Consider the following 13,364-nt stretch of genomic DNA (forward strand, 5'->3'; position numbering starts at 1 on the left):
CCCATCAGGAAGTCTCGGTCGGAAAGCGGGATTGGCGCCGGAGGCAGCCGGCACCCGTCCGCGGCGGCACAACGATCTACTTGTTCAAAGTTGCCGACCTTTTGCCGAGGCGGCAAGCGATCGAAAATTGTAAAATAAAATGCCCTTTGAAGACTCTTTGCCGACTGTTGCCGGCTGTCAGAGTCGGCAAAACAGTCGGAAAGGTTTCTTTCCGACTCTCTGCCGACTCCTTATGTCGGCCTCTTTTCGACGGAGGCGCCGGCGCAATTTAATGCTCATTTCGGGCTGTTTGCTGACTACTCGGCAAGGCAACTATTCGTCGCGGTCGAGAATCGCGCTGAAAGACTCCGGCGCCGGCAATCCGACTGCGGCATCTGGTCGGCATGGACAAATTGTCCGACTGTAGGCGGCAGAATCCTGATGGGATTTATATAATGAACAATTTGTAGACTGATGACAAATCTCAGTTAAAAACTGAAACTGTTAAACACCTAATAATAACCAAATGTATCCATAATTGTATCTGTGGTGAATTCCATGGCATGATGTTTGCAAAACAGCAAGTTACTGCACGTCATACATTCAAACGAAAAATATGTCACCGAGCACTGTACTGATATTTAGTTAGTATGTACGGGTATTAATGAAAATAATTTAACATTAAAAAAAAAAGTTCGGAAGGTAATGGATACATAACTAAGACGAACTGCAGTATTATCACGTTTCATTAAAATGTTATGCTTCAACATACTTGTTTTCTTTTTCATGAAAGCGACTCTTTTACGTTACTCCATCAAATTGTTTTGTTTCATCAATCTTGTATTTGTCATTTGGACTATTTGGAGGTGTGTTAAATTCCTTCAATATTTTTATTGATTACTTTTTAAAATAAAAAATGAGTGATTATCTTAAGGTTAATGTTAAATGAAATAAGGACATGTGTATTGCCGACGCAGTAGGCTATCATTTACTATTATGCTTGTGTCCTACTTTTCGCTTGTCAGAATCTGGTCACCCTACCATAAAAAAATGTAAGATTTTTTTTTAATGGTAATTCTTTTGGTTGGTGGCTCACCGTAGGATTTAGAAACGGTACAGTAGCTCAGCTCAGAAGATTAATCAGGTTGGCGACCACTGTTACAGATAGTACTCGCCTTGTTGATGTTGCATTCTCTGTCTCTAATTATACGTCGACTGCAAATACTACTCTCTTAAATTAATGGGAATAAGCTAAGAGCTCCATTGTGACTAAGCGGTTAGCGTACGCGCCTTTGGCGTGGGAGACCCGGGTTTGATTCCCAGAGGGAGGTTATGTGGTTCGGATCCCGCGTGAAACTATAGGTCCATGTCTCATATAGCCTCGCTGCTGAACGGGACGCTAATACTCAAAATCAAATCAAATCAAAATAAGTTAAGAATTGATTACACACACACACACACACACACACACATATATATATATATATATATATATATATATATATATATATACAGAGAATAAGTAACGTTAGGTTAGGGTCATTTATGAGACAAGATTTGAAGTTCTTTCGTCTCGGAAAGCATAGGCTTATGTGATTCCAGTGCAAGGTCTCTTGTTTCCACTCATGTGTACGAGGCTTTCCTACGAAATAAGAGTTGAGGATGTCTCGTCTCGAAATGACGTGAAAATGATGTATCGTTTCGAAAAACGTCCCATATGCTTCCATTGGCAAAAGTTTGTCTCCACTCATGTATACTAAGGTTCCTACCAATAAGAGTTGAGGATGTCTCGTCTCGAAAATATGTTGCGAAAATGATGCCTCGCCTCGGAAAACGTATATGTTTCTATTATAAGAACTCTTGTCTCGTCTTGTATCTTTCAGAAAATTATGTTTCGTGTCACCTCGTGTACAACGCTAGTAACACTGAGTCTGACACATTCCAACATGAAGTATAGGAGATTCGAGTTCAATTCCCGGCGGGAGCTCATGTGGTTCGGATTTCACGCTAATCAGTAGGTCCACGCCTCATAAAGCCTCGCTGCTGAAAGGGACGTTAAAATCAAATCAATCAATCAACATGAAATAATCGGTAGACAAAATGTATCATTTGATAGGTGTTCAAGGAACAAGAAGCACTGCAGAATAACATAAAAAAGAAGTTTTTAGAAACGAAATTATTAGTTTTATGTCCTAGATTATGCCCTTTAAGATAAAGGAGACTGATGACTATGAAAAATGGAATGAGAATGTAGGAGGAAACGGGATAATCCCAATAAAATTTGAAAACACGATTTTATCCACTTCAAAAACACGTGACCTGGAGTCTAACCAGGGACCCCTCGAGTTCTCTACGAAAGAAGCGCAGTATCTTTGGAAAAGAATTGCTGAAGGTACAATTAGTGCCTGTAGAAAAGATTCAGATAGATCTTCATCGAGCAGTGGATGTACAATATTGTTCCTCGATTTGCAAGTACGAGTAATTCGAGAAAAATGTCAGTGAAAAGCAGTTCATGGTACCGTAATACATTTTCTTCAGGCTGTTATCGCAATTTTCTATTTAAATACGGTTTTCAAGTGTAACACGTTATATCTGTATTTACCATCAGATGTTGAAGAGCGAATTCTGTGAAAAACATGCGTGGGAACACACCAGTCTATTATATTTTTAAAAAAAATGTGTTGAAGAACTAGTTTTCTTGAGACTAACAAGTGTAAGAAACATGTCTGCAACAACCTTTCAAGAATAGAGGAAAACGCTGCAGCCTCTTCGCTTCTTTTGTTTGAATGTTTACACAGGCTCTCACCTTACGTCATATCAAGGCTTTGGGAAGAAGAAAATTACGTGTGTTTTTGCTTCTACACACAACTCACTGTACACAAACATAAAATATTGGATAACGAACTCGCGAAGACGAGTATAGTGCATCGTTGAAACGGTTTACAAGAAGAACTTACTACAATGGCGACTCCAAGAAGAATGTTCATTTCTTGGGCAATTTGTTTAGTCGTAATTGCAGCAGCATTGACATCTTGTCTTGGGAGTGCATTACCGGTGCCTGATGGGAAATCCCAGGGTCAGCTGCAGGAAGGACAGCCATTAAAATTAGTTGGGAGATACAATGTTCATCGTCCTGAGGTAGTTCCATCCAGTACAGAGAAAAAACCTGCCACTGAGGAAAGTGGGAAGTTAGCTCCAATGCCTATTAACATTATAGATGTTCCGAAGAAATGCCCAGAGGGATACGAAGTCGATCAGGCAGGGAACTGCCGTGAAGTGTGGGATTGACCTACTGATGTATCAGGTAATTAGATTTATCAACAGTTTACGTTTTTTAAAATTTGTTGTAATTACAATACTTTTCTTGAACTTACACATTAAGTTCAAATTTTTTTAGTTTACGTTGGTTGCTAGGTAATTTACTTGTTACGTTTATTTTACGTCAATTACGCGTAATTTACGTCACGTAGAAAATAAGTACTTTACGTGCTTACCTCTGGTGCGTGGGGGTCGCTGGTTCGATCCCAGTGAAGCAAGTTTGTGATGGATAATATCGTGCCCTTCGGTTTCCTTGGGGTACTCTCCTTTCCTTCCACTTTCTCACTCTACCAATTCTTCCATCATTATTCACTTGCTTTAATCAAAGTGGAACCTCCTTTTGGCCCCTAACGGGAATAATCGTGAGACGTTAAACTCAAAGATTTTATTTCATTTTTCTTTGTTGGTTAGTCCCAGTAAAATTTGAGTCTGTATTATGGTTTTCGGTTGATAGCACTTCTGGTTTTATTTTCTGATTCGTCTCTATTCCTTGATGTGTGAATTTTGCCATTCTGTCGTGTTTCTCCTACGGATGGACAAAACCGTTTTTTTAAAAATAAAAACCGTAAACCGGTTTCTAGAAAAACTGAAACACCCAAAAAACGACATTTCGGTTTTCTCCAAAACCGGTTCGGTTTTTCACCGAAACTGGTTTCGGTTTTCTTCAAAACCGGGTTTCGGCGAAAACCTTTGGAAAACACATAAAACTATTTCTGTGGAAACGGATTCGGTTTCCGAACAACGAAACACTCTTCTGGTCAGAAATAGAAGAAATTTTGAAAAATAAAACGGAACCGGTTTTGAGGAAAACCGAAACCGGATTCGGCGAAAAACAGAACCGGTTTTGTAGAAAACCGAACCGGTTTCGGTGAAAAACCGAACCGGTGTTTGAAGAAAACCGTAAAACCGGTTTTTGTGCCCACCACTAGTTTCTTCTTGTATTCAGTTTATCATCATTGCGCAGCCATTTGACATATGTTGCGTTCTTTCTGAATAAGTTGGATATCTTGTGCATTTGTCATCTCGTGTTTGATGCTTTTAGTATGTGCTTTCTGTAGTGTCGTTCAAACGTACTGTTGTATTCAATCTTGTGATGTTGTTTTGTAGAAAGTTTACCAAGTTGTATTTGTTCCATACAGTTTCGGAAATACTAATCATGCTGACCGAGGCACTATAATTTATTAATAACACATGTGTAACAGTGTTGGCACTGTAACATTGCTTTCATCAGACATGTCATGTTTCATAAGAACATTATATTTTGAGAATTATGAGCGGGTGCCGATAATTTTTATTTTTCAGAGTTGGCAACTATCCGTTTGAGTGAACGCTGTGATATTAACACGCAGGCATGTCCGCAGGATATTTTTTTACAAGGAGAACAATATTCCAAGTCACAAGAACAGCCATCAATAAAGACACACTTTAATGCATCCTTATTAGCTACCTAGTGAACTGTAGTATGTGATAGCAACTTAACATGTTTTGACATGTATTTCGAAGAATTGATCACCTTTCGAAAATTCAAGGAGGCAAATGCTCCTCTTTCCCGCCACTACAAGCAGTCATGCTGACACAGCATGCAGGGTGCATTTCCATGAGTAGCAGACCTAAACACTTGGGGTTACACCCATTTCGAACCTCTTTAACTTGCTTCTTGAAAAAAAAAAAAAAGTCTTTCCCGCATTCATTGACAAATATTTCAAGAAACGTGATCCTAAACGCTTACAAAAGAACTGATGAAGCGAGATGTTTCATGAAACTATTTTCTAAAGATGCAAGGGCTCGAAAAAAAAAAGGCTTTTTTTAAAAAAAAGGTTTTTTCTGCTTCGCTTTTTTGCTTGGAAAATTTTGGGCTTTTTTCCAAAATTCTGCTTTAAATTGATAAGGCAGACTTTGTTTCGCTTCTCTATAACACAAAAAGTCATTTAATTAGTGTTTGATGCCGATAATAATATAAAACCTCGAAAACAAACCATGAATTTCGAAAAGATATTTCAAACCATTTTTCTTCAACATAGGCCTATTTACGTTATGAATTCCACAGGATTAACCAATGTATATAATAAGAATTTTTTAACCTCCTATATACAAAAGTAAGCAGGGTTGGCAAGAACGATGATTGTTTTTGAAAATGTCAAAAACCCGTTTTGGGGGGGGGGAGTTTAAACCAGTTTTTTTTTTTTTTTTTTTTGGTTTAAACCAGGTTTGTTGATTTAGATATTTTGCTTTATGTATTTATCTTCACAGAAATAAGTTCGTTTCGCCTTGGTGTTATTATGCAACAATGGGGTTATGCTGAAAGAGGTCTCATAAGCTTAAAGAAGTCCGGTCAGTAAATTTCTTAAATTGAGAAACTCCCGCCCTAGCCATCGGGAAAATCCCGTCATTACTTTAAATGTAAAACAATAACGGGAACTTCCTGTTATTGCTGTGCATGTAAAATTTAAAGGTCAACAATACGCTAAAACTGAGGTATTAAATTACAAATTTAGTATGTAGATACCACTGAAAGTCCAATCCAAGCTAATGTTGGAAGCTAGGTAGGCAATCGATAAATTTTGCCAATTTCTATCAATATATTTAAGCAACCTTGGCTTCTTTATAAAACAACAGGCATTCAGGCATGCAGAAATATACAATTTAGTTTCGTTTCGTATGTTCAGTCTTAACATCCTTACGTAATATCGAGGTTATCAAGGAGAAGACTTTCGCTTAAAGTCACATCCGAACCGCCACTTTGTTTACGTATGAAAGAAGGGTTGTGGTTCGACCGAGAATTGAACATGGGACACCTTGATTAAAAGGGGAAAAGGAAATAAAACTGATGCAGATGGTTTGATGTGTAGAAACGTCACCATGAAGTTCAGACGATTCGCATTTTTCGTTCTTTTTATTTTTTTTAAGTTTAAATCAGTTATTTAAAAAAACAGCTGGTGTAAACCAGCCAACCCTAAAAGCAGTGGCGTAGCAGCTGCCCCCGCAACCCCCGCAGTGCCCGAAGTCTTGCGATGAATAAAGATTTAAAGGAGTAGAACCTCAACCTTACTTCTATCGGCTTTACAACTAGGGCCCCTTCTCTATACTTTGCAGGGGGGCCCGCAAAAGTGTGCTACGCCACTGCCTAAAAGTAAACACTTCTTTAAAAAAAATACACAAATAACTAACAAAATTGTATGTAGTATTTTTACTTCAAAATATTCCATACCCTTTTTTTTGAAACAAAATAAAATTAAAACATAAGAGAAATACTTAGATTTATATGATACACTTAAAAGCTGCACATCTAGAGCTTTTGGTTCTGTATATTCTTGAAATTCTACAGTTAAGTTTTATATAACCATCATCACGGTTTACCCAATCTTCAAGTTTTCTGAATTTTTAACAAGAGGGATTCAACATATCATTACGGAACTTCCCTCCCCCCTTACGAATAAAAGGACTACGGAATATATTTAAATACAACTGCACAACAAACATGACTGAGTGGTTAGCTTTTGCGCTTCTATCGGGAAGTCCGGGATTCAACCCAGCATTCGACCATTCTGACAAAGCTTTTCTTCATTCCATCTGTGAATGTAGAAATAGTGCGTGTACTGTGAGTTGGCCGACTTCCTTTCTTATTGTATTTAAATCGTTATTATTACTAATTACCAGCAGTGACGGTTTTGCGAAGGTTAGGGGGGCGGTCTTTCGGACTGAAGCCTGTTCCCCAAAGTTATGGAATATCTAAAACAAACGAAATATCTATTAGTTATACCTTTACTCATAAACCTTAAGCTCCCGTCAAATAAAAATTACGAATGTTTACAAAAACTAACATTAGTAAGAAACCCCCCCCCAAATACTTTTCAAAATCCGCCACTGATTCTCAGTATAAAATGATCTTCAAGGTTGTATCCGGAAGATTATTGCTAAATATATAAACGAAACGAAATATTAGTTATGCCTGTACTCATAAACTTTTTGTACTCATTAGGACTCTTTAGAAAACGAAACAATCAGAGAAACCCCTCCCAAAGTACTTTTCTAAATCCGCTACTGATTATTTGTATACAGGTGTAAATTAGTATTCAAGGTTGTATCCGAAAAATTATTGCTAAATCATTGCACAGCTACAGTATAACAGAAATGTAGAAGTACGGTTTGACGGATATATTGAAAAACGTACGCTTTGACGGATATATAGAAAAACATCAGTTTAACTTTTGCGCTAGAAGCTAGAGTACTAAGCTCTTAGAAATGAAACACGGATAACAAACTATAATGATCTAGAGAAGAAAAAAATTGTCGATAACTTAAAAGTTAGAATAAAGCTAAATAGCCTCTAAAATTTCCCTCAAATACTACATTATTCATGTTAGCTTTAATTCCTAAAACATGTGCTCTATCCATCTTGATGGTGAATTTCAGAGCGAAATATGACATTTAGGTCATGGAATTCTTATCTAACTATAGAATATACTATAAGAAAGCTAATTAGAAAAATTATGAAAATGAAAAAAGCCAAAATTTCCAAAATTATCGTTTTTTTTTAAAAAAAACCCGGCTTTTTATGTGAAAAAAACTATCGATTCAAAAAAGCCGGCTTTTTTGCATCTCTACTATTTTCTGAAACTATTTTCACTGAAATGAAAGTGCTTTTTAATTTAACTGCACAAAATAATAGTTATTCTTTGTTTCTATCTTCATGATCATTCGAATTTTTTTTTAGAGCGGGCACAAAGTTATCATTGCCATGGATGAAAAATTTCTTCGCCGGAGGGGAGTAGAATAAACTTTTGTCAGGCAGAACAATTGGTATTTCTGTGTCAATTCTATATCTCTCCGTCAATTCTATATCCCAGTCTCAATTCTATATCTCTCTGTCAATTCTATATCCCTCTGTCAATTCTATATCTCTCTGTCAATTCTATATCTCTCTGTCAATTCTATATCCCTCTATCAATTCTATATATCTCTGTCAATTCTATATCCCTCTGTCAATTCTATATCTCTCTGTCAATTCTATATCCCTCTGTCAATTCTATATCTCTCTGTCAATTCTATATCTCTCCGTCAATTCTATATCTTTCCGTCAATTCTATATCTCTCTGTCAATTCAATATCTCCGTAAATTCAATATCTCTTTGTCAATTCTATATCTCTCCGTCAATTCTATATCTCTCTGTCAATTCTATATCCCTCTGTCAATTCTATATCTCCCCGTCAATTCTATATCTCTCCGTCAATTCTATATCCCTCTGTCAATTCTATATCTCTCTGTCAATTCAATATCTCTCTGTCAATTCAATATCGCTCCGTCAATTCTATATCTCTCCATCAATTCTATATCCCTCTGTCAATTCTATATCTCTCTGTCAATTCTATATCTCTCCGTCAATTCTATATCTCTCTGTCAATTCAATATCGCTCCATCAATTCTATATCTCTCCGTCAATTCTATATCTCTCTGTCAATTCAATATCTCTCCGTTAATTCTATATCTCTCTGTCAATTCACACACTGGCTACCGTTTTTGCTGTCTGGTCTGGTATCAGCTGAACCAAGAGTTCCAGTGAATTTTAATCACTTTCAGTTTCAATAAAGCATTAGAGCTAATGTGCTGTTCACTAGACGGAACATTTTTCGTCCCGTCCAAACAAGACGAGACCAACATTTTACATTCGAGACGAGACAAGAAATATTAGCATTCTCGTCTCGTTTTCGAGAAGAGGATCCAGACGGAAAGAAAAAAATCACTAATCTCGTGAGTAACACTAGTTAACGCAAATCTTAGATTTTAAAACATGCGTAGTATAATAAAATATAAATTCATAAAATGAGTATATATGAACAGAATGAGAACATTTATTAACGTTTAGAGCAGCGTTTCCCAACCGGTGTGCCGCAAATGGGTCGCTGGTGTGCCGCTAGGAAATCGAAACAAAATTATTAATTCTATAGCAATCAAATTGCAAGAAAGGGAAAAGGAATATTTGTGTTTCATACTATGAACTTATACTGTGAATCTGCAATTTAAGTTTCATATTGTGTTAATTTTTATACTGTGTTTCATACTAAGTTTTATACTGTATTTGAAAAAGTATTTGTTATCATTAAGGACCGGATTTTAAGGTGCAAAAATGTGGTAGGAAAAAGGGAATAAAAGGGGCTGAAAAATCATTCAAAAAGGTGTAAAAAGGGTGTTAATAGGATATCTTTATTAAGTGCTATATTCAGTGGCGTATTTACGATTTTCTTTCGGGGGGGGGCTTTGCTAACTTTCGGGGAGGGCTTTGCCTGAAAATGTGAAATTTCTGCAAGATATTTTATATACTTTACTATAGTAAGTAAGATTTCGGGGGGGGGCTTAAGCCCGGAAGCCCCCCCTAAATACGCCACTGGCTATAGTATACAGTTACATGAACATTCTTTATTCTTTACGTACACCCCTTGTTTATTCTTTATTCTTTATTCTTTACGTACGCATTGTTAGAGTCTTGGGTTTAAACATTGGACATAAATTGCAAAATTGTTTTTACTTAATCCCAAACTAGTACAACATTGAACATTCTTGTAATAAAATTGTGGTTAAAACCAACTCGGTATTTTAAAAAAGAAAACTTTAATTTAGCAATATTGTGGCTTGAGAAACCGTCACATACTTTTGGGTCTTAAGAAACTGGTTATATTTGATTATGTACAACATTTCTATATTTTTAAATGTTAGTTTCTGTCGCTTAGAGTTCAACTTCGTTCGACATCAACGGAAACCAGTGGTACACATCTTTTAAACGCATGGACAGGAAGTTTAGTTGACGTTGTAAAGGTTTTTATGTCCGGATTGTTTCCCAAATTCAGTTCAAATTTATCCCTAGCAAATCCGTCAAGATTGCGTCTAAATTTATGTAATGTTATGTGTAAAGTAGATTGAAAATAAAACGTATTGTTCTGTCCAAATTTTTAAAAAAAGAGAAAAAAGGGACTTATAAAGGTGCTGAAGGCTAAAAGAAGTCACAAAAAGGCAAATTTTATGAATTTAGCAAAAAAGGTGCAACATTCACGAAAAAGGTACAACAAAGTGCGTTCATTTCAGTTCGTTTTATGCCCGGAAATACATATTTTGAACTTTGGTTGTTATAACAACATTTTTAGAAAAGGTGCTGCACCTTAAAATCCGCTCTCTAGTTATCATTGTTATGACCATTATTGCTTCTTTATTGTCGCAGACTATTTCGTAAGTTGAAATTTTAAGGGGGCCGCAGTGGCTCAGTGGTAGAGCGTTCACCTCTGGTGCATGGTGTCTTGGGTTCAAACCCTACTCCCGCCAAGTGAACTTTGTGGTGGACAAACATCGTGTGCGTGGGTTTCCTCCCGTTTCCTCCCACTTTCTTCATTCTACCATTTCATTCATTTCTCATCATCACCGTCTTCTTTAGCCTAGCCCAGACACGTAGCCAGGATTTCGCAATAGGGGGGGGGGGTCCGTGACGTAATACTGTGGTTATCACACCAGGGGCTCGATGATTTTAAACTATTTTACTGGGAACATATATTCGTTCGTTTAGCAGGATTTCGTAATGGAGGGGGGGGGATGACATGAAATATTGTGGTTACACACCAGGAGATCAATCAATCTGAACTATTTTACTGGCAGCATATCCATATTGGTTTGTTAGGATAATAAAATGAGGATATGTTAGTAATTATTTTAATAAAAACTATGAAGAAATCTTGAGTAAGACAATATAAAAAATATTGAAAAAGATATAGTCTACCGAGGTCATTCGAACTCGGTTCCTTTTGTCTTCTTTCTTCTTTTTCTTATCCTCGTTTAATGCCGTCAAGTATAGGAACGAAATCTCTTTTGAGAGTAAAGACATCCTATAAAATGGATTAGTGTTGCCGCGAAATTATAATGGGTCATATTATTGGTGATTCTGGGCATTTCTTAAGTTCTACCTGAGAGTCTATCTTATCCAACTGGTTTGTCGATCGTCATTTGTAGTTCATAGGATTAGCATGGAGATAGATGGAATTCGGAATTACCATTACAATAATATTAATTTTTAATTGGACTCCTCCGTTGCTTCCACACAAAGCTCCTCATAAGAAAGATTAACCAAACGCTTGGTGTAGCTTTATATTTCTGACGGTGATTCATCTTTTTCTCGTTTCTTTTTGTTTCATACTTCGTTAAAATTTTTTATTTCTGGATCCGAAGGGGGGGTCCGGACCCCCCGGACCCACCCCTTGGCTACGTGCCTGCCTAGCCGGCCTAAACGTGGGACGTAAAATTCAAAGATTTTATTTATTTATTTATTTATTTATTTTGAAATTTTAAAATATTCAATTCTTTCGGCAAAGCAAACATGCATCAAATTACGTACATTTGTGTTTTAAAAGTAAAACAGATTTGTTTGGTTGTTCGTTATTTAGTAATCTTCCTTCTTAGTGAAAGATTGGATACAGTTTCCGAAAAAGAAAGTGTATTTTTTTATATAACTCCAGTCCTATATATCATTGCAATTGTTTTCTATTTTTAAAATTAAAATGACAAATAAGAATAATGATTTAACAGTGATCGAGCTTTCTTCTCTGTGAGAGAGATGTCAGTAATCACAGAAAAAATACTACGGTATTTTATATTTACAAATAATAATAATAATAATAATAATAATAATAATAATAATAATAATAATAATAATAATAATAATAATAATAATAATAATAATAATATTTCTGTAAGTGTGCCACGAGAATTCAAGTTACACCTGTAGTGTGCCGCAAGTTGAAAAAGGTTGGGAAACGCTGGTTTAGAGAGATGCACGTCATTACAGAATACCTTCCATTAATAAACAAGGTTTAAATGTTTTTATTAAATATATTGCACCTTTCGTGCACTTCTTATGACGCGGAGGGATTCTGATAACTTTTAAATGAAAATCGAGACAAATTTTGTAGATATAGACTTATAAAACGAGACGAGACTAGGAAGTATTCTTCAAGAATGGAAACGAGACGAGATTTTTAGAAAAAAATACAAGACAGGACTAGAAAGCCTTATACTGGGGCACGATGAGGTGTCTGATTCGATCCCCGGCCAGGTAAGTTTGTAATGGACAGCATCGTGTCCGTGCGTTTTGTCCGGGTACTTCTGTGTCCTTCCACATGTTCACTCCACCAAATTCTTCCATCGTTATCATTCACTTGTCACAATCATCAATCTCCATTAACCTAAAGGGCATAATCGCGGGTTGTTAAACTCAAACCGCCTTATACAGAGTCGTTTTGAAGTATGATTAACGTCATACTAAAGGCCTGACTACTGCAGGAAAGATTTGTTAGTCGAACCCTTTCGTATGGCACTAATCACGCTTCAGAACGAATCTGCATAGGGCCTAAAGATTTCATTTTAGTTCTTTCAAGAATCATAAGCACCAGAGCTTCATTCTTGAGATATCGAGCCGACTTGATTAGAAAGCCGAGTGATCGGTAAATCTCGTAAAATCATGCAATGAACCGGCGTTAATTCAAGGTCGCTAATTCTGAAAATATTCGTACTGGCTACTACAACGACGATTTCTCTAGTCATTTATTAATAAACAATCAAGAAATGTAAATTAGTTTAACAGGTTAACTGCCGCGTGAGACCACGTTCGTCTCACATAAAATATTTCCTTATGGTCACGTGGTGCCAGGTTGGTCTCACACAACCTTTTGTTAGCTTATAGTCTGTGGTGACTTAGGGATCTCACATTTTCACATTAAAACGTAGTGCAGCGTACAGTATTCGGTCTGTAGTACGTGAAACAGTCTTGGCCTGTGGAGTCAACGTGGTCTCACATGGCTCTAGGCAAAGTGGCAAAAATAGTTCGTATTTTCTACATTATCCAGAAGTTTGATATATTATTCAAGTCACTCAAAACTAAGGCGTGACAAAAATCACGTAGAGTAAAAGTACAACAAAGCGTGCAGAAGCTCGTTACTGATTTATGCATTCGCGTTTTCCCGGGAATATCCAGACACAATCGGCAAAAATTCGCACGAAACTAACGTATCATCTCATCACACAAAAAAGTATC

The 13,364-nt window shown here is 36.6% G+C and overlaps 1 protein-coding gene across 1 annotated transcript in view; it reads left to right on the top strand.

Moving 5' to 3' along the window:
• Nucleotides 1–2,649: 2,649 nt before the first annotated feature.
• Nucleotides 2,650–13,364, top strand: part of LOC145694428 (uncharacterized) — a 56,081-nt gene continuing 45,366 nt past the window's right edge. Inside the window, exon 1 of the mRNA XM_081770635.1 lies at nucleotides 2,650–3,283. Within this exon, the coding sequence (XP_081626761.1) occupies nucleotides 2,941–3,267 (327 nt within the window). The 5' untranslated portion in view covers nucleotides 2,650–2,940 and the 3' untranslated portion in view covers nucleotides 3,268–3,283. The remainder of the gene's footprint in view (nucleotides 3,284–13,364) is intronic.

The sequence above is a fragment of the Thermobia domestica genome, chromosome 9 (genome assembly GCF_964235325.1).
Source record: "Thermobia domestica chromosome 9, izTheDome1.hap1.1, whole genome shotgun sequence".
NCBI lineage: Eukaryota > Metazoa > Arthropoda > Insecta > Zygentoma > Lepismatidae > Thermobia > Thermobia domestica.